Below are 21,271 nucleotides of genomic sequence, written 5' to 3' on the forward strand. Positions count from 1 at the left end.
CCACTCAGCAGCAGTCCAGTCCTTTTTGTCTTTAGCCCAGGCGAGACGCTTCTGACGCTGTCTGTTGTTCAAGAGTGGCTTGACACAAGGAATGCGACAGCTGAAACCCATGTCTTGCATACATCTGTGCGTAGTGGTTCTTGAAGCACTGACTCCAGCTGCAGTCCACTCTTTGTGAATCTCCCCCACATTTTTGAATGGGTTTTGTTTCACAATCCTTTCCAGGGTGCGGTTATCCCTATTGCTTGTACACTTTTTTTCTACCACATCTTTTCCTTCCCTTCGCCTCTCTATTAATGTGCTTGGACACAGAGCTCTGTGAACAGTCAGCCTCTTTTGCAATGACCTTTTGTGTCTTGCCCTCCTTGTGCAAGGTGTCAATGGTCGTCTTTTGGACAACTGTCAAGTCAGCAGTCTTCCCCATGATTGTGTAGCCTATAGAACTAGACTGAGAGACCATTTAAAGGCCTTTGCAGGTGTTTTGAGTTAATTAGCTGATTAGAGTGTGGCACCAGGTGTCTTCAATATTGAACCTTTTCACAATATTCTAATTTTCTGAGATACTGAATTTGGGATTTTCCTTAGTTGTCAGTTATAATCATCAAAATTAAAAGAAATAAACATTTGAAATATATCAGTCTGTGTGTAATGAATGAATATATTATACAAGTTTCACTTTTTGAATGGAATTAGTGAAATAAATCAACTTTTTGATGATATTCTAATTATATGACCAGCACCTGTATTAACTTCTTTAATTTCTTTCCAAAAAAAAAAAAAAAAACTAAATAAATAAATAGTTACTACCCCAAACTTTTGAACGGTAGTTTATAATGTTAGAAAAGCTTTCCTTTTCAGGTAAAAAAAGCTGTTCTTTTGAACTTTCTATCCATCAAAGAATCCTGAAAGAAATTGTACACAACTGTTTTCAATATTGATAATAATAATAATAATAATAATAATAATAATAATAAATGTTTCACACACACACACACTGTGTAGTATTCGCCTATCAAAATTCAAATAGCGACTTTTTTTTTGGCCGGGGATTGTATATATGTTTGCAAATAGAATATGTGTCAGTAAATTTGTGAACTGGCATAAAAGAGAGCTAAAGCTTTGGCCAATTAGACATGGTTATCAGCTAACAATGACAAACTCAGAGAGCACAAATGTTGATTGATTCATTGGCCAGACTGATAAATTGGTCTGTTACTGGAAATTAAATGATGACAGTTTGTGTTTATGTTGCATTTAGAAGAATCGCATCTCCGGTGGAGATGCAGTGATGAAGGTTGAGCAGAGTGAGAAGCAGCAGTCTGCTCTTTCTGACCAGAAGAAAACAGAATCTGAGAAACACGATGAAAGTGGGGAAACAGAAACCAATAAAGGCGTTCAGCATGTTTCATCTCCTAAAACCAAAAAGTATGCCAAAGCCTTTGATGTATTTTGATATGCTGCTTCTTCTCCTTTTTAAAATATGTTTTGTTTTATGTCATTTTTTTTATTATTAAAATGACAAATAATACTATATACTTTCACTTTAAAAAATTACAGAAATCAGAAGGATGAACCACAGAAATCATCACAGGAAATAGTATTTGGCCCACAGAGCAAATCCAAGGTAAACAAAAATTAAATATATATTTATATCGAAATGATAAATAAAAAATATTGTTAATAATGTAAACAAATTATGAATCTTATTAATCTGATTTTTTTGCATTTTCTGAAATTTGCCTCTCTCTATCTTTCTCTCTGTCTCTTTCTCTCTCTTTATCTATTTATCTATCTATCTATCTATCTATATATATATATATATATATATATATATATATATATATATATATATAATATATATATATATAGAATAAACTCAGACAGGCCAAATGTTGGTTGATTCATTGGCCAGACCAATATATTGGTCTTTTACTAGAAACTACAAACATGGAGTTAAGTTATGACATTTTGTGTTTATTTTGCATTTAGAAGAATCATGGTTCCAGTGGAGATTCAGCGGTAAAGGTTGAGCAGAGTGAGAAGCAGCAGTCTGCTCATGGAAAGAAAGATTCTGCTGCAGACCAGAAAGCCAAAGAAAGTGGTGATATAGAAAGTCAGTGTGTTGTGCTCCCAAAAAGGTAGGTTTTCATAGCACTTAAGGTAAAAACAAAATTTATCCCTGGATTATTATCCCATTAATATTTTTAAATTGCAGAAATCCAGCATCAACTCAACATATAAGTTCCAGAGACAAACTCACCATTTACTTTCATGCAGTCCTGTCGAAAGACTTCAAGTTTAACCCAGACGAGGATTATATTTTTGTAAGGGCTGGTAGTCACATTGGTAACTGGGAAAAAGATCTTGTCGAACTGTCTGTGTCACGGTTAGTAAAAATTTTCAGGGCCAGCTTTTGATTATTCATTACTATTTCCATTTTTTTTAAGAATAATTTGATTTCAGGAATCTCGGAGAGCATGGATTTCTTGTTGAAGGGAAGTTTGTTTGCAAAAAAACTGATGCTGAATCTGTGTCCATCCCCTACAAGTATGTTGTATATAAAGCAAAAAAAAAGCAGAAGTTTGAGTTACATTATGAATACATCTACAAACTGGATTCGAATGAAACCACCAACAGATGTCTGTTTGTCAAATCACATCTCCTAAATGATGAAGGTAGGTGAAGCTCATCAGAAGTCTTTTTTTTTTTTTTTCAACTTTAATTTTCTTTTTTTTAAGAGACTAAATTTGTTCTTTTTGTGTATTGCAGGGGAATGGCATCAGTATGATGATATCATCTGTGCAGAACCATCTAATAATATGTTTGAATGGTTCAAAAAAGCTGTTTGGCCTGATCAAAAGAAAAGTGTACTCCAGGGAAGAAAAATCGCTGGTACATTCATGCTGGAAAGTATCTTTGACCTCCTGACAAGCTGGAGCAAAATTAACCTCAGGAACTTCTTTAGTCAACTCCGACAGTTTTTTGAGATCTATGGAAACCCTTATGTATATGAAAAGAAACAGATGCAATGGTCCCAACTCGATTACAGTGAAAAAGATGTAAGTAAACCATATGCATCTTGGCATATATTGAACACATTCATACTTTACAAGATTAGTTCCCCCAAGCAAGAAAATTCTGTCATCATTGCATCACTCTCCTACATAAAAAAAACACTACAGAATATTCAGAGTACTGTTTAATATATACACTCACTTGAGCACTGAGCACCTAATTATCTAATCAGCCAGTCGTGTAACAGCAGTGCATAAAATTGTGCATATACGGGTCAGAAGCTTAAGTTAATGTTCACATCAGAATGGGGACAAATGTGATCTCAGTGATTGTTAGTGCCAGACAGGCTGGCTAGAGTGTTTCTGCTAATCTCCTGGTATTTTCATGCACAACAGTCTCTAGAGTTTTCTCAGAATGGTGCCAAAAACAAACAATATTCAGTGAGTGGCAGTTTTGCAGAGCAAAATGTCTTGATGATGAGAGAGGTCAAAGGAGAATGGCCAGACTGATTTGAACTGACAGAAAGGCTTCGGCAACTCAGATAAACTGTTATGATGTGCAGAAGTTAGAACACATCAAACTTTGAGGCAGGTGGCCTACAACGGCAGAAGACCATGGGTGCTTCTCAAACAGAAGGCTGCATCCTACTGAGGCTACGTCCTTCTTAGTCCAGACCTTCAGAGGCTAGAGTAATCCTTAGCATTAAATGCTATAATGAGACGGTCTACCAAGTCAAGTCAAGTCAAGTCACCTTTATTTATATAGCGCTTTTTACAATGTAGATTGTGTCAAAGCAGCTTTACATTGATAACTGGTACATTGTTTGGCTGCACAGCAGCTCTTAAAGAATAGTGTCAATGCAGGCAGATCAAAAGCACTGTTGAATATCAAAATGTCAAGTCAAGTGTCCCCAACTAAGCAAGCCAGAGGCGACAGCGGCAAGGAACCCAAACTCCATCAGGTGACATCAGGTGGCAGACAAGTGGCAAATTGGTGTTAAAATGGAGAAAAAAACCTTGGGAGAAACCAGGCTTAGTCGGGGTGCCAGTTCTCCTCTGGCCAACAGTGCTTTGTTACAATTCAGGTTGCTATCATAAGTCCAATAGGATCGCAACATTAAAAGTATTTATTTCAGTTCCATCCAATTGAGGATCGTATTCATCACGCCGGTATGGACGGTTGTTGAGGAACTGTGTCGTGGCTGTCGTGTCGATGAGGCCTTCACAGGGGATGATCTAGTTGACTCAGTCTCTGCTGATACTTCAGGGCTGCGTTGTGGTCGTGTCAAGGTGCAGGTCCTTGGTCTCACCTGGATACGGCCCGGATCCGGTTGACTACGGTGAACCTCGGGATAAACAGAAAGACTAATATTAGCGTAGATGCCATTCTTCTTCTGAGGTAACGAGTACATCAGGTGTTATAGGAAGTGTTCCCGGTTCCGGCTGACCTAATTTATGCAGCCTAATAATCCTTTAACGGATTTGGAAATATAAATTGGTAATGTGTTATGTGTATGCCAGGTTAAAGAGATGCGTTTTTAGTCTAGATTTAAACTGACAGAGTGTGTCTGCTTCCCGAACAATGCTAGGAAGATTGTTCCAGAGTTTAGGTGCCAAATAGGAGAAGGATCTACCACCTGCAGTTGATTTTGATATTCTAGGTATTATCAGCTGGCCTGAATTCTGAGATCGCAATAGACGTGAAGGACTATAATGAATTAGGAGCTCGCTCAGGTACTGGGGAGCTAAACCATTTAGTGCTTTGTAAGTAATTAGCAAGATTTTAAAATCTATACGATGTTTAACAGGAAGCCAATGCAGTGTTGACAGAACTGGGCTAATATGGTCATACTTCCTGGTTCTAGTAAGAACTCTAGCTGCTGCATTTTGTACGAGCTGTAGTTTATTTATCAGGCGAGCAGAACAACCACCCAGTAGAGCGTTACAGTAATCTAGCCTTGAGGTCATGAACGCATGAACTAACTGTTCTGCATTTTTCATTGAGAGCATATGTCGTAGTTTAGATATATTTTTAAGATGGAAGAATGCGGTTTTACAGATGCTAGTAACATGGCCTTCAAATGAAAGATTGGTATCAAAGAGCACACCCAGGTTCCTAACTGACGACGAAGACTTAACAGAGCAGCCATCAAGTGTTAGACAATATTCTAGGTTATTACGTGAAGAAGTTTTTGGTCCAAAAATTAGAATCTCTGTTTTTTCTGAATTTAGTAGTAGGAAATTACTGGTCATCCAATTTTTTATATCAGCTATGCACTCCGTTAATTTTGTGAATTGGTAAGTTTCGTCAGGGCGCGAAGAAATATAGAGCTGAGTATCATCAGCGTAACAGTGAAAACTAACGCCATGCTTCCTAATGATATCTCCCAAGGGTAGCATGTACAGAGTGAACAGTAACGGTCCTAGTACTGAGCCTTGTGGTACTCCATATTGAACTTGTGATCGATATGACATGTCTTCGTTTACTACTACAAACTGATAACGGTCAGATAAGTATGATTTGAACCATGACAATGCAATTCCACTAATGCCAACATAATTTTCGAGTCTATTTAAAAGAATATTGTGATCAATAGTGTCAAATGCTGCACTAAGATCCAGTAACACTAATAGAGAGATACAACCACGATCTGATGATAAGAGCAAATCATTAGTAACTCTAATGAGAGCAGTCTCAGTACTATGGTACGGTCTAAATCCTGACTGGAAATCCTCACAGATACCATTTCTTTCTAAAAAGGAACATAGCTGTGATGATACTGCCTTTTCTAGTATTTTTGACAAAAGTGAGATTTGAGATCGGCCTGTAATTGACTAATTCTCTAGGATCAAGTTGTGGTTTTTTAATAAGAGGTTTAATAATAGCCAGCTTAAAAGTTTTTGGTACGTATCCTAATGATAAAGATGAATTGACGATATTGAGAAGAGGGTCTATGACCTCTGGAAGCATTTCTTTCAATAGCTTAGTCGGTATAGGGTCTAACATACATGTTGTTGATTTTGATGATTTAACAAGTTTAGACAATTCTTCCTCTCCTAAAGCAGTAAATGAATTGAATTTTTCCTCAGGGACACTACAATGCACTATCTGACACGATACTGTAGTAGACGGTTGCATGGTTATTATTTTTTCTCTAATATTATCAATCTTGCAAGTAAAGAAGTTCATAAAGTCATTACTGCTGTGCTCTTTGGAAACATCAGAAGTTGAAGCTTTATTTCTTGTTAATTTAGCCACTGTATCAAATAAATACCTAGGGTTGTGTTTATTTTCTTCTAAGAGTTTTGAAAAATAGGCAGATCTAGCAGATTTTAAGGCCTTTCTGTACTCAATCATTCTCTCTCTCCACGAAATACGAAATACTTCTGGTTTTGATTTCTTCCAGCTGCGCTCCATTTTTCTGGCTGCTAACTTTAGGGCCCGAGTGTGGTCATTGTACCATGGCATTGGATTAATTTCCTTAATCTTTTTTAAACGCAAAGGAGCAACTGAGTCTAATGTGCTGGAAAAGACAGAGGCAATAGTTTCTGTTGCAACATCGAGGTCTTCTAAGCTGTCTGGTATGCTAAGGCGATGAAAATGATCAGGAAGATTATTTATAAAGCAATCTTTAGTGGTAGAAGTGATAGTTCTACCATATTTATGGCATGGAGGCAGTTTAGCCGCCTTGACTAAATGTAGTATACACGAGACTAGATAATGATCTGAGATGTCGTCACTCTGCTGCAGAATTTCAACAGCATCAATATCGATTCCATGTGACAATATTAGATCTAAAGTATGATTACGACAATGAGTGGGTCCTGACACATGTTGTCTAACACCAATAGAGTTTAGAATATCTGCAAATGCCAATCCTAATGCGTCTTTTTTATTATCTACATGAATATTAAAATCACCAACAACAAGGACTTTATCTGCAGCTAGTACTAACTCTGATAGAAAGTCAGCAAATTCTTTGATAAAGTCTGTATTGTGTCCTGGTGGCCTGTATACAGTAGCCAGCACAAATGTCAACTTACATAATGTTACGTAAAGTACCATAGTTTCGAAGGAATTATATTTGAAAGACTTCTGACTAATACTGTAAATATTACTATAGAATACAGCAACACCTCCCCCTTTGCCTTTCTGACGGGCATTGTGTCGATAATCATAACCTTGAGGACTAGACTCATTTAAAGTAATGTAATCGTCCGGTTTTAGCCAAGTTTCTGTCAAACACAGCACATCTAGATTATTATCTTTGATAATATCATTAACAATAAGTGATTTTGAAGAAAGGGATCTAATATTTAACAACCCGAGTTTTATCATTTGTTTAGCATTATTATCTCTATTTTTTATTTGTTGAACATCAATTAAATTTTTACCATTAAATGGGTTTGGAAGTTTTTTGTTTTTACTAATTCGGGGTACAGACACAGTCTCTATTTGAAAATATCTAGGTGTAAGAGTTTCTATGTGTTGAGAGTTATCTGAATTTTCTGCAGCTAGCAGACGGTCGGTTTAGCCAGTCTGTCTGCTTTCTGACCTGGGCCCCAGTTTGTCATGTTTCAGTTCTAAGACTATGTGCCATATTACTAGAGAGAAGAGCAGCACCATCCCGGGAGGGATGAATACCATCTCTTTTTAACAGGTCAGGTCTGCCCCAAAAACTTTTCCAATTATCTATGAAACCTATATTATTTTGCGGACACCGGCTAGAGTAATCCTTAGCATTAAATGCTATAATGAGACGGTCTACCAAGTGTGCATGGCTACGTCATAAATGTTTATGCCCCCACGGTCACATCATGAAAATACTATTTAAACTTAATTTTGGAAAAATACATTGTGTTACAAATCTTTATATTAACTGGCTTTCTATTAATGCAATACAGTGAATGACAGCTGCCTGAGGTCTCCCAGTGGCTTACATTATGGGCAGTTTAGTGTTAAATGATTAATTTACAGCAAAACATAACATCAATACTTTAATGTCCGAAAACGTTATTTTTGTCTTACATTTCATAATAAACTCAGATGAGCTCAGTACGGACTCGTTTTCTGTCAGTTGATTTTGTTGAATTTAAATGTGTGCAAAGGATTGTGGGTCATTTAAGGCCACAAAGGATACATTTGATGCATCCTTCAAAACAGGCTGAAAGAAGGATGCAAAATGAAGGCTGCCTTCCAAGGATCCTTCCGATTGAGATGGCCTTCAGCAATTTTTGATGACATGGCAGCTGAGATATGCAGTCTTTTGTTTAAGAAGAACCACATGTTGGGTTCCATTTCTGTCAGCCAAGAACAGGAAGCTGAGACTGCAGTGGGCACAGGCTCACCAAAACTGAACAGTTGAAGACTGGATAAATGCAGCCTGATCTGAAAAATCTTGATGAGGCACACAGAGGGTAGGGTCAGAGTTTGGTGCCAAAAGCATGAATCATGGACCCAACCTGCCTTGTGTCAACAGTCCAGGCTGGTGACTGTGGTGTAATGGTGTGGAGAATGTTTTCTTGGCACACTTTAGCCCCTTTAATACTAATCAATCAATGCTTGAATGCCACAGCATATTTGAGTATTTTTTGTTTACTATGTTCATCCTCTCATGGCCACAATTTACTCATCTTCTAATGGCAACTTCCAGCATTATAGTGTACCATATCAGAAAGCAAAAGTCGCCTCAAACTGGTTTAATGAACTTGATGATGTTCACTGTTCTTCTGACTTTCCCAGTCAATAGATCCGATTCCAATAAAACACCTCTGGAATGTGGTGTAACGTGAGATTGACAAATCTGCAGAAATCATGTAAACATGGACCAGAATCTCAAAGTATTGTTGAGTCTTGTGGAATCCATGTCACAAGGAACCAAGACTGTTTTGAAAGCAAAAGAAGATCCTACCCAGTATTATCACATTATTCCTAATAAAGTGCTCAGTCAGTGTATATTAAAACAGTATATCAGCAAAACTGGGGGTGGGGCTGTCGAAGTCTAAAAATGACTTAACTTAAAGTGACATAAAAACAGTTGACACGTGCTGACTCGTGCTGTATTCCTTCTGAAGTTTTCTGAATTCAGCTTCTAAATATCAATTGTGGTATGGTCACATTAAATTCAAATGTGGCAGGACATTCGTATCATCCAGGTTTGATATCAGTGGTGTCTTTTTTTAAAACTCGACAGTCACAGTTGACAAAATCACTCTGCAATATTTTTTTTAACCAATATACACCTTTTGTGTTCCACTGAAAAAAGGTCATGCATATTTAAAGTGTGAGACAATAATGTAAATAAGTAATGTAAAGTAAATAATGACAGAATTTTCACTTTTTGGTGAACTATGACTTTAAGAGCACAGACTGGAAGACATAATCTAGTGCTCAAATGTAAATGTCCACATAGAATTTAACATACGGTCTCATTTTATCCTGTTAGGTGAGCAAGCTTCTGAAGCAGTTCATGCTGGAGCGGGTGACTCCAGAGCTACAGAAGGACAGTGAGGGAAAGAGTGCTTTCATCAAGGAGCCACTAAAGTCTGGTCTCATTATGCTTTATGTCTGGAAACAGTATCGTCTAGAATTAGACAATGCAAATCTTTCTCGTCTCTGCACTGCCCTCTGCCTGCCAAAATTACCCAAGGATGAATTCCTGTCTTTCTGGACTGACATAACAGAATCATTCTCAGAAATAAAAAAGTGAGTACAGTTATCTTGGTTAAATGTAAATTATAAAGATCTCGAGATAGCGTTGCAAAACAAAACAGCTCTAGTATAAAGAGGTGTTACATATTGTGCTGTGTTCTTTTTAATTTTTTAATGTTAAAAAAAATCATATTTGTTAAAAAAAAATTACAGTTAGTGTTAAATTGTAAAGAAGTTCTTTAAAGAAAAATATAAGCTTATTATTTTTTCCCCATAGAATACAAAATAAAAGGTTCAGCAGAATGTTTACGCTGCTTTTTTCCATAGAGTAAAAGCATACTACATTCAATATACTACAAAAGTAGTCCTGGTGTCTTATTTAATACAATAGCTTTGTGTAAGGATCAAACTACAGTTTAAGTAATTATTCAGTGAAATTCATGCCTTCCACCATAGTTTTAAACTGTCCAATACAATATGATGTTTTGATTCGTTTTTACAAATTACCAAAATTATTTTCCAACAGCATGCCACAGATGCTGTGAAGGAAGCTTGTACAGTTTAATGTGCAAAGAACAGACCTGGTTACAGCTTGTTCTGAGTATAGTATTAGTGTCTAAAAGGTCTTGATAACATTCATTACATTCTTCAGCTTGTCTGACATGGTGGAGGTGCTGATCAACAGAGTGAGAGCCGAGGAAATTACCAAATGGATCATTGTAATTCCACTTCTGCACCTTTTCAAAGGCACTTCAAAACCATTTGAGCCAGTGTTTATTAAGGTCAACTCAAAATCTGAGCAGAGCTGGGCTGGACTGCAGGGACTCAAATCAGACACTGTATCTTACCTCAGAACCCAAGAAAGAAGGTATTAAATTTATCTGTTGGTTTCCAAATGTTTTTCTGTTTTTAATTTTGAATTTCCAGTTTAGATCATGTTAATATTCAACCTTTGGTTAAACACTTCGGTTTCAGTGGAAAAAAAATTGTTTTGTTTTTTTTGACATCATTGTTGAATCCCTCTATTTTAGGGCGATGTTGAATCTCATGAAGGCAAATGGACATTTGGCTGAAATAGACAGACTGCTGGCCCGGTCTTGGATGTATCTGATGACTGTAGAGGAGTTGGTCGAGTGCAGCTCCATCATCCATGTTGAGCTTCTGGACATCCTGCAGCTTTTCACCATGAAATGCCCCAATGATATAAACTACAGCACTTCCACAGTGAGTATCAAACCATCACCAGAAATTACCATATATGTACAAACCAGAACAGATTAAATTAGCATGCAGTATATCTTTGGCAAATAAATGGTACTGTAACAGAGAAAAATGCTGCTGTTTGGACTGTCTATATTTAATTATTATTATTTTCTCTTAGAGTGTAGCGGACACTCTGGCACACATTCAAAGTCACTTGCTCGAACAACGATACAGGTACAGTTCTTCCACTAAAATTTAAGGAACATTATTTTTATATATTTGAATAAGTTTTTAAAGGTTTTATTGTCTTTTATGTAAATAATATATTAGTAATAATTTGATGTTGAAGTGGCAGTAGTCACTGCCCTAGTTGATTGGAAAAGTGGAGAAAATTAACATAACTACCAAATTTGAAAAAATAAGAAATAAAATAAAAATGGGGTCTTGCAGCTAAAATGTAAGAAAATACAGAAGATGAAATTCAGATCCAAACAAATCCAATAGCCCTATCAATGTGCACTGGTTAACTGGCTTTCATTACTGTTGTAGTTGTCTGAATGAGGCTTATGGCATTCAGTGCATACAAGCAACTTGCAAACTCCTAGAGAAGATCTGCAATCTAGTTCATTACTACAGCTATGGACAAAATTTCACTGATATTCCTGTTGCTTGCATGAACCTTGTGGCCTCTGTGTCAGGATTTGCCCAGGTATTCCATCATATTATCTTTGTTTAAAATTACTGATTAAAGCCAATATATTCAGAAGACATAAAATTGATTCAGTGTCAATTTTAATGTTTGTTCAACTTTAAGACAACACAAGAAGCAGACACTTTTTCTGAGAAGACACTTGCATTACTCAGTGATGCCAAGCGGACTGTGAGAGCATGGATCAGACAAAGTTTTAAAGGCAGGCTTTTAAACAGAAGTTATGTAACGGGTACCAACTTCACTACAGAGGTTGAGGTAAGCAGGACAAGTATGTTCATCCAAGCTAACCAGTCCAGTCCACACATTTTAAATCTATATAATATATTATATTTTTATGTTCTGTTTTACAGATTTGGAATAACATTATTGCCATAGATTTCATGAGTAAGGATTTCACTAAAGAATGGAGAGAGACATTTACAATGGACTTTGAGGGGAAATATCAACAGGTAATTATTACACAGTTCCAGTATTACACATCTAGTTGGGTTGGAAGTCAAGAACCAGTCCAATATTTTAATTACATAAAAAAAAAAAAAAAATACTAATAATCAAAAATGCTTGACTTTTTTTTTTTTTTTTTTAACATTGTGCATTATTCCACTGTGCATGGAATACTGTACTAAATACTCTGACAGTGTTTCTACAGTAAGATAGAAAAAGAAATGATGTCTTAACTTCAGAGTTTTAAACTTGCAATATGATTTCTTAATATGAATGTATTATCGATATATATTAATGCTGGGTACACACCACAAGATAATCGTGCTGATTTTGGGCTGATTTCTCCCCTTCCAACAATCCTAGGTAATGTCCCTATTACCGTGATGGTTCTACAGATTATCTTATCAGATTTTCCTGTGGTGTGAGGTGTGTTAAGAGTGACTGAATCTGCTCGGAAGAACATCGGAGCCACCCCGATCACGAATCGTAAATATTCAACATGTTGAACATGTATTCAACAATATTCAACAAGTTGAATATTTACGATTCGTGATCGGGGTGGCTCCGACGATCAGAAATCCTGATGTGTGGGGGAACCCCGAGGACTAAACTAAACTAAACTAAACAATATCCAATCAGAAAGCGAGCTGACAGAAGACAGAAGCATAACAAACGCAGTCATGGCGCAGCACAAAGTTAAATGGATTTGGACAGCAGAGATGGAGGATCAGCACGAGTGTTTATACAACATGTCCTGTAAAACATACCAAAATCACTCCAAACACTATCATCGCAATTTCTTCCTGCCTATCATCCGCTATGTTTATTCTGAAGTCTCGAGAGATTTTGCGAGATTTCCTGTGTTCACAGTAGGGACTCTGGTTAAAAATTTGTTTGTGTGTGGTGTGCTGTCTTTGTCACATTACGGCATACCACACACTATAGGAGCAAAACGGTTAAATCCAGGATTTTTTGTCCTCGTGTTTGTGGTTTCTCACATTTTGAAAAACTTAAAAATCTTTTAGTGTGTACCCAGCATAACTTAAGGCTCATCAGATATTAGTGTAATTATTGATATTAAAATGTTGCAGAATTTGTTGACACATCTTATTTATTTGTAAATAAGCAATTTGTTTTCACTCTTATTAGGAAGATCAGCTGGATCAAATCGAGATTTATTGCTCAAAGATTAATGAACTTAACAACTCCCAGCCTTTTTTGGTGGGTAGCGTAGAAAAGTGTGCTCTCCAGGCTGTTACCACAATATGCCAGGTAAAGGTCTTTCATTTCATTTTCACTGACATTGGGTCATACATCATCACACACATATGGATTAAAACATTTAATAAAATTAGATTAGGACCAAAACCTAGCCCATTGTTTCCCAGTTTTCTACCAGCAGAATTTAGTTGTGAATGCATGCTGGCTTAAAATGCTTAGTGTTAGGGGTGGACAATATGGTCAAAATATAATATGAATGTGTATATGGAAAAGAATAGTTCACCAAAAAATGAAATTTACCTATCCTCACATCGTTTCAAACACTTTTCTTTTTTTGTTGGAAGACAAATGTAGAAATGTTTTTCTCTTTTGCATGCAGTTAGAATGAATTAGATCTTTCAAGCTTCAAAAAGGACGAAAAAAGCACCGTAGAAGTATCAATAAAGTAGTCCTTATGACTTGTGCAATACATTTCAAAGTCTTATGAATTCATAAGGCAACCTTGTGAGATGAACAGACCAAAATTTAAGTCATAATGTCAGGGATACTGTAAAGTCAGTCGGTCGCAGAGCAGTATTAGAGTGATAGTAATACTGAAGTTCTCCCAATTAATTTTCAATACAATCAATAAATTAAAACACAGATAACACTGTTGTGTTTGTATGAAACAAGAGAGCAAGTCACTGCGTCATACGAGAGACATGAAACTAGAGTCGGTTTCAGTAACCCGGATGAGTGGTCTGATATGCAGCATTGCCATGGACAATGGTCAATATTCGTAAATATCTGACCTCTGAATGCTGCAGTTAACAAATGAGAATCATATAATCTAGAGAGCTGTGTAATAAACTATTTTACTTCACAATATGGAGGCCATTTGATGCGACATGGAAATCTCGTGACGCGATGTGTAGTAAACGGTGACACTGTTCGTTTGGGTGAACTATTACTTTCAGAAGTCATTAGGACAGAGAAATTTAGTGTAGACTTTCCTTTTCTTTGGGAGTTGCAGTATATGTTGGAGAAATACAGTGTTTAAAGTACACTGTTATAACTTATGTTATGTTTTATGGATTTTAATAAGACATGTACACTTTAGTTACTGTTAAGGTTTTTTTTAACAGAATAAATCTGAGGGGAAACTTTTTGAGAGATTAAATGAATACCGAATAAACTGGAAATTTGGAAAGCTTGTGTCTACCATCATCCTAAAGTCCTGGCCAAGAAATGATGAAGGAGCCTATCTTGAGGAAGAAGTTATTCTCAAACATCTTCTGGGGTGGACAGCAGCCAAAAATATCTTTCAGCTTCATGGTAGTTATATGGTTTCCCTCCACATGACATTTTATGTTTAAAGAACGAAACCGTATGACTGAGATATCATTTATGTTTTGGCTGCAGGTGCTGATGAAAAACTGATCGAACAGCTTTCTGAAGAAGCTAGAGAGAAATTAGCCATGGCAACATCATTATTCACAAACATTTTAAATCAACTTGTAACAGGGAAAATAAAGATAAAGCTACTCAATCTCATCCTGCAGAAGAGGAGTGCATTCTTTGAGCTGCTTAATTTAGGTAAAATACCTCACATACCTTTTACCCTTTTAACATACTATAATGTGAGGAGCCATGACCCTACTGTTTTTCCAGAGTGTTTCCAGAGTTGTGAAAATGAACAATACAAGGACACCAATGCAATGAAGAGGCTTCTTCAGTCTAGACAGGAGGAGGTGAAAGCTATCAATCATGAAAGCGCATTGGTGGATGCTCTCATTACAATGTGCCGCAGTCTAGAGGAGCATGTGATGGGTAAAAGCTGTCAATTGATCACCTGATAATAATAGATTGTTTTTATAGAGAGATGTTAATGCTAAAATTGTTGTGCTTTACAGTTGATTTTGACGGGTTGGAAGAAAAACACCATATTAACATTGATGAGATGGACCTGGACGAGTTCATGGACGTTCATTCATTAAATCAAATTCCCTCTCCAGTGTCAAGAGTAGTCACCTACTTTGAGCTTGATGATGATGTTCGATCTATGGCAGAGGTCCTAAATATCTATAAAGACAGCTACATTTTCAAATCGTGTTGGGTGAATGAGGCAAAAGACTTTGCAGAGAGTGCCAATGAGGAGGAATTGGATATCACACTCGAAGATCTTAACAGAGAAATATTCGAACAATGTTATGATACCTATAGAAACATATACACTAGGCTGAAAGATGGTAGCATAACTTTTGATGAGGTTGATGTGACATTCAAAGCCTACAAGGGGAGATATGAAGAACTGGCAGCAGAAGTTGCAATCATGTGCAAACTGGACCTCAGTGATAACCAGCGCTGGATCCAGACAAGAATCCAGCAGATCGAGCAGTACCATGAGCTTCATCTGGCAGTAGAGTCAGCTCAGGTGGTCATGATGGTCAAAGAGACGCTTCACTTACAAGGAGACTTTCAAGTCTTGGAGAAGTTGCTTGTTACTGTAAGTCATCTAATTTTTGCCAGTATGCTTCCTGTTGTTAAATAAATGCATTTTGATTAAAATAAGTAAGGGATATGGTAAACCCATTAAGCTTTCTTCCCTTTAGACACAGTTGGATTTTAAACGGGAGCGTCTTGACAGCATTGACAATGAGTTGATGCAGGCAAAAACTGTGCTTGTGGACATCACAGAGTCCCGTAGACTGTGCCTTCAGGAGCTTGGCCTAAGGAAGAATTTCGTTATGTGGGTTAAAGAGGCTCTTGAAGGTAAAAAAAAAAAATAGGTGTTTGAACTGGTAATTGAATGTGATTTCATTATTTTTAATGCTCTTTTGTAAGCAAATGTTATTCCTCTTTATCATTTCAGACATCAATGAGTTGAAAGTCTTTGTGGACTTGGCTTCCATCTCTGCCGGAGAGAATGATTTGGATGTGGATCGTGTGGCCTGTTTTCATGATGCAGTTCTTGGCTACTCCTCAATGCTCTATGATTTAAAGCCAGATGCTGACTTCAGACTTTTTAAAGATATGCTGAAAAAACTATGGAAAGCACTTGACAATGACCCCAACCTCCCCAAAAAATTGGTAAGAGTATCTGCTAAAGTTGATAACCAAAGGAAGAAAACAAGATTCTTCATATTTTTGTTCACCAACGTTTTTTCTGTTTCAGTGTGACTCTGCAAGACACATAGAATGGTTGAAGACAGTCAAGGACAGCCATGGGTCAGTTGAACTGTCCTCTCTATCTCTGGCATCAGCTATCAACACAAATGGCATTTACATTATCAGTGCACAAAATCAAAAGAAGGTTTGTCACTAATGTTTTTTTGTTTTTTTGTTTGTTTGTTTTTAATTAGAGCAAGACAATATAAGATGTACAGGGAAACATAGTACAAAATACAGAATTAATAGTGCAGTAGAAATAATTTGACAATAAACAAACAAGACCAAAACAAAAACACGGGCAACAAAGTTAAATTTACATGTAAGTTATGTGAAGTGTAAGAGTATATTATGTGGATATATATATTTATATAATATACCTCTCTATCTTGAATGTATATAATATAGTTTTATTTGAGAGAAAGCGAAGAGAAGAAAAAAAGTATAGATAAAGAGATAATATTGAAAATACTTCAAATAATCACAATATAATTAAACATATAAATAGATTATAAAACAGAGGGGAGAGTAAAAAAAGGAATTAAATAAATAAATGAATAATTATTTAAAAAAAAATAAGAAAAGGAAAGAGCACATTAAAAATGAAAATAATATTACTGTTTGAGTTCAAATAGATATAGCAAGGATGATGCGCACAGAAATTTTGAAATACTCATGAATACAGTGGTGCTCAGAATTATTGGCACCCTTGGTAAATATGATTATAGATGACTGTAAAAATAAATCTGCATTGTTTATCCTTTTGATCTTTAATTCATAAAATTTGCAAAAATCTAACCTTTCATTGAGGGAAAAGAATTGAAAGTGGGGGGGGGGAAATCACATTATGAAATAAATGTTTTTCTCCAAAACACATTGGCCACAATTATTGGCACCCTTTTATTCAATATTTTTTGCAACCTCCTTTTGCCAAGATAACAGCTCTGAGTCTTCACCTATAATGCCTGATGAGTTTAGAGAACACCTGACAAGAGATCAGAGACCATTCCTTCATACTGAATCTCTCCAGATCCTTCAGATTCCCAGCTCCATGTTGGTGCTTCTTCTCTTCAGTTCGCTCGACTCATTTTCTTTTTTTTTTTATATTTTGAGTTTTTTCCATAATGTACCAAACAAAGATTACAAGAACAACCCAAAACATCAAAAAAAAAAAAATAAAAATAAAAAAAATTAATAATAAAGACATAACCACAAGTTCAGTTCGTCAAATTGTTAAAAAAAAAAAAAAAAAAAAAAAGCAATAATGCTACATTATTCAGCCTTGAGGAAATCAAGGAAGGGCTGCCACACGGTTTTGAATTGACGATGAGATTTAAGCTCAATGGAACGTATATCCTCCAGCTGTATGACATGAAACAGTTCACACAGCCAAACTTTAAAACATGGAGGGTCTGAAGATTTCCAGTTTAAAAGTATTTTTTTTTTTTAGCAAGAATCATGCCCATCAATAACGATCTTTGCTGGAAGATTGGAAAAGTTTCCAATGTCTCTGAAGATCCCAGAATTGCAATTCCATGGTCCGGCTTAACCTCCTTTTGGAAAACTTTTGAGAAGAAGTCAAATATAGCAGTCCAAAAATTAAACAATTTAGGACAAAACCAAAACATGTGTGACAAGGAACCTTCTTTTGTTTTACATCTGTCACAAATTGGAGAAACAGATTTGTATATTTTATTCAGTTTAGTTTTGGAGTAATATAATCTGTGCACCACTTTAAATTGTATTAGCCTATGTCTTGAATTTATTGAGCAATCTTGAATCTTCCCAAGACTTTCATTCCAAGTTTCATCAGATATTTCTTCATCAAAATCCTTGGCCCAGGCTCCTTTTATATACTCTGTATTCACAGGCAGTTGAAAAACATTAACACAGCATGAAATCAAATGTCTAGAGCTTGGACTCAACGAAAAACATTGGTCAAATACATTAGGCTTTGGCTTGTTAATAAATTGTGGAATGACTGTTTGTACATAGTGTCTCACTTGTAAATACCGAAAAAAAATCAGAACCCGGGAGATTAAAAGCAGATTGTAATTGACTAAAAGATGCAAATTTATCATCTACATAAAGGTCCCCAATACACCCCAAACCTTTACTTTTCCAGTCAGTAAAACCTCGATCTAACTGAGATGGCTTAAACAAGTGATTATTAGCAATGGGTGTAAGGGCAGAGACGTCAGGTGATTTGAGATATTTCCTTATTTGATTTAATATTTAATATTCTTATCGCTCGACTCATTTTCTTTAGGGTTCAGGTCAGGGGACTGGGACGGCCATGGCAGAAGCTTCATTTTGTGCTTAGTGACACATTTTTGTGTTGATTTTGATGTTTGTTTTGGATCATTGTCCTGATGGACGATCCAACCATGGCCCATTATTGGATTTCTAGCAGAAGCGGTCAGGTTTTGATTTTTTTATCTGTTGGTATTTGATAGAATCCATGATACCATGAATCTGAACAAGATGTCCAGGACCTCCAGCAGAAAAATAGGCCCACAACATTAAAGATCCAGCAGTATATTTAACCGTTGACATGGGGTACTTTTTATCCATGTGTGCACCAAACCCATCTGGTAGGTTTGCTGTCAAAAAGCTCTTTTTTTTTAGTTTTTAGTCTTTTTTACCATAGAACCAGGTCCCCATTGAAGTTACAGTCTTGTCTGACAACGGAATATGCTGGAGATTGTTTCTGGATGAGAGCAGAGGATTTTTTTGAAACCCTTCTGATCAACTTGTGGGGATGTAGGTGCTGTTTGATCATTTTTTTAGGCTTTCTGAGATTCAAGATTGAACTAATCTCTGCAATTCTCCAGCTGTGATCCTTGGAGAGTCTTTGGCCACTCAAACTCTCCTCCTCACCGTGCATTAGGATGCTATAGACACATGTCCTCTTCCAGGCAGATTTGTAACATCTTGATTGGAACTTCTTTGGGATTTTCAATGCTTTAGCTATTTTCTTACAGTCATTTTCTATTTCGTGAAGCTCAACAAGGTGGGATCAAAATGTGGTCATGCTGATTTTTGAAAAATGGCAGATTTTTTTCTAGACCAAGATGGTCTACCAGCTTTTCCAGGTCCCCATCAGCTGGTAATCCAGCAACTTACTAACTAACTAGCTTGGACTAGCTACAGAACCAGTTATTAGGTTCCAAAACACCATTTATACAGTTTCCTTTAGGAGCAATGACATGCCATATTAGCACAATGCTTATTTTTAGCTGTCATTATCATCATTGAATAGCCTAATTGATGCATATAATATTTTGGAAATATCAATCCATGAATATTGCTTTTTTTCAGTTATGCTTGGAAAATATTCTGAAGCTTCAGATTATGGAAGAGCATGATGAGGGCTGTGAGACACGCATTTATTCTCTTGAAGACCTTAGGGATCTACAGAATAAATTGATGCTCATGTCTGGCAAAGGAGATCAGGGCCAGTGTGAAGTCGATCAATTTGCAGAGGTGATTTCCCTCTTTTTAACTGTTTCTGTTATATTCTGTTATATTTCACCATGGCTATTGTAATTACCCCTGAATGAACTTATTCCCTGTTTCCAGGTCTTTGCCAGTGTACAGAGGTTGGCCTCTGCATTTATTGATTTGTTTGTTGCTGGAAATCCATTGTTCAGACACTGGGAGGCAAATGTCAACTGTAATCGTAAAGAAGCATGCATCATAATGGACTTCAACTTAGGGAGTGTTGTCAGTGCCATCGTGGTGGAAGGTGATGTCACAGAACAGTTGCTGGAAGTCTGTAAGAAAATGGAGAGCTGCCTACGCTTCTGGAAAGTTTTTATGGACAAGCAGAGATCTCAGCATTACTACTTAAACTATTACACTGCAGAACAAGTAGTCTACATGTGCCGTCAGCTCAGCCAGAAAAATATGACTGAAATGGAAGATCAAGTTCTTATGATGCTCTCTTTTATCAAGCCTAATTGCTCCACTTCAGATTTGAGACAGGCTTGGCACAGGCTTCAGTATGAAGTAATTAAGAAGGGTCCTGAGCAAAATGATGACTTAGACTTTCAAACTTTTGTTGAAGTCCCTAGTGTGATTGAGAATGATAGTATTGAGGAGCCATGCCCATCGTTTGATGACTGGGAAAGTCAATTGGGGCATGCTAATGGGTCCAAAAAGCTAGATGTGATTTGGAATGCTTACATGCGAGACATGAACAATTTTCTGCCAGACTCCCTTGATGTCAGAAGTCTTGGATATCTTCTTGAAATTTTGGCCAACAGCCCCATTGAAGATGAGGATGATTGGTATTCACAGGATGAGAGACAAAGAAACATTCAGAGAGAACTTCCAAATGGAATGGCTACTGGAAGACCAAATCTAATCATCTGCCCTTCTGAAGAAATTCTGATATCATGCATTTCAGTTTACATGAGCAGCAAGAATGAGCCTCTACCAACCTATGATGAAGTACTCCTCTGTAGTGCTTACACTCCATATGAAGAAGTGGAACTTTTCCTAAGGCGCTGTCTCTCTTCTGGCTACAGGGGAAAGAAGATATACACAATGCTCTATGTGGACCAACTTACCTACGAAGTGAGCTACAAAGTGGAGCAATTTTTTCAGCATCAAACCGCACAGAGCGGAAATGATTACAAGCTAGTGTTGGTCTGTAGCTCTAATAGAGAACATACATATCTTCCTTCAGCTTTTAGTCAATTTAGATTGCACTTGATTCCTCAAGAACCAATGATCAGTATTCAGCGATACCTTGCTAGGCACTTTACAGTCCCAGCTGACATATCCAGTGCTGCTGCTGTGTTCAAAGACAGACAGTGTGTGGGAGTTGTATCCTCAGAAAGATCAGGAGTTGGTGAGTATACATTCAAGTAA

The 21,271-nt window shown here is 36.7% G+C and overlaps 1 protein-coding gene and 1 long non-coding RNA gene across 3 annotated transcripts in view; one reads left to right on the top strand and one right to left on the bottom strand.

Annotated features, from left to right (window-relative positions):
* Window positions 1-21,271, top strand: part of LOC127508711 (E3 ubiquitin-protein ligase rnf213-alpha-like) — a 79,139-nt gene that overhangs the window by 19,991 nt on the left and 37,877 nt on the right. The window contains 23 exon segments of the mRNA XM_051886921.1: window positions 1,259-1,425; window positions 1,558-1,624; window positions 1,990-2,138; window positions 2,216-2,386; window positions 2,464-2,675; window positions 2,770-3,059; window positions 9,461-9,720; window positions 10,319-10,534; window positions 10,698-10,890; window positions 11,048-11,103; window positions 11,419-11,578; window positions 11,684-11,836; window positions 11,932-12,030; window positions 13,175-13,297; window positions 14,371-14,560; window positions 14,648-14,821; window positions 14,897-15,055; window positions 15,139-15,731; window positions 15,838-15,997; window positions 16,098-16,315; window positions 16,401-16,538; window positions 19,715-19,879; window positions 19,976-21,251. Of these exon segments, the coding sequence (XP_051742881.1) occupies window positions 1,259-1,425; window positions 1,558-1,624; window positions 1,990-2,138; window positions 2,216-2,386; window positions 2,464-2,675; window positions 2,770-3,059; window positions 9,461-9,720; window positions 10,319-10,534; window positions 10,698-10,890; window positions 11,048-11,103; window positions 11,419-11,578; window positions 11,684-11,836; window positions 11,932-12,030; window positions 13,175-13,297; window positions 14,371-14,560; window positions 14,648-14,821; window positions 14,897-15,055; window positions 15,139-15,731; window positions 15,838-15,997; window positions 16,098-16,315; window positions 16,401-16,538; window positions 19,715-19,879; window positions 19,976-21,251 (5,389 nt within the window).
* Window positions 3,753-21,271, bottom strand: part of LOC127508982 (uncharacterized) — a 274,050-nt gene continuing 256,531 nt past the window's right edge. For both annotated transcript variants that reach the window (XR_007929064.1, XR_007929063.1), the window contains exon 2: window positions 3,753-4,360. This is a non-coding gene — a long non-coding RNA (uncharacterized LOC127508982). The remainder of the gene's footprint in view (window positions 4,361-21,271) is intronic.

The sequence above is a fragment of the Ctenopharyngodon idella genome, chromosome 3, assembly GCF_019924925.1.
Source record: "Ctenopharyngodon idella isolate HZGC_01 chromosome 3, HZGC01, whole genome shotgun sequence".
Lineage (NCBI taxonomy): Eukaryota > Metazoa > Chordata > Actinopteri > Cypriniformes > Xenocyprididae > Ctenopharyngodon > Ctenopharyngodon idella.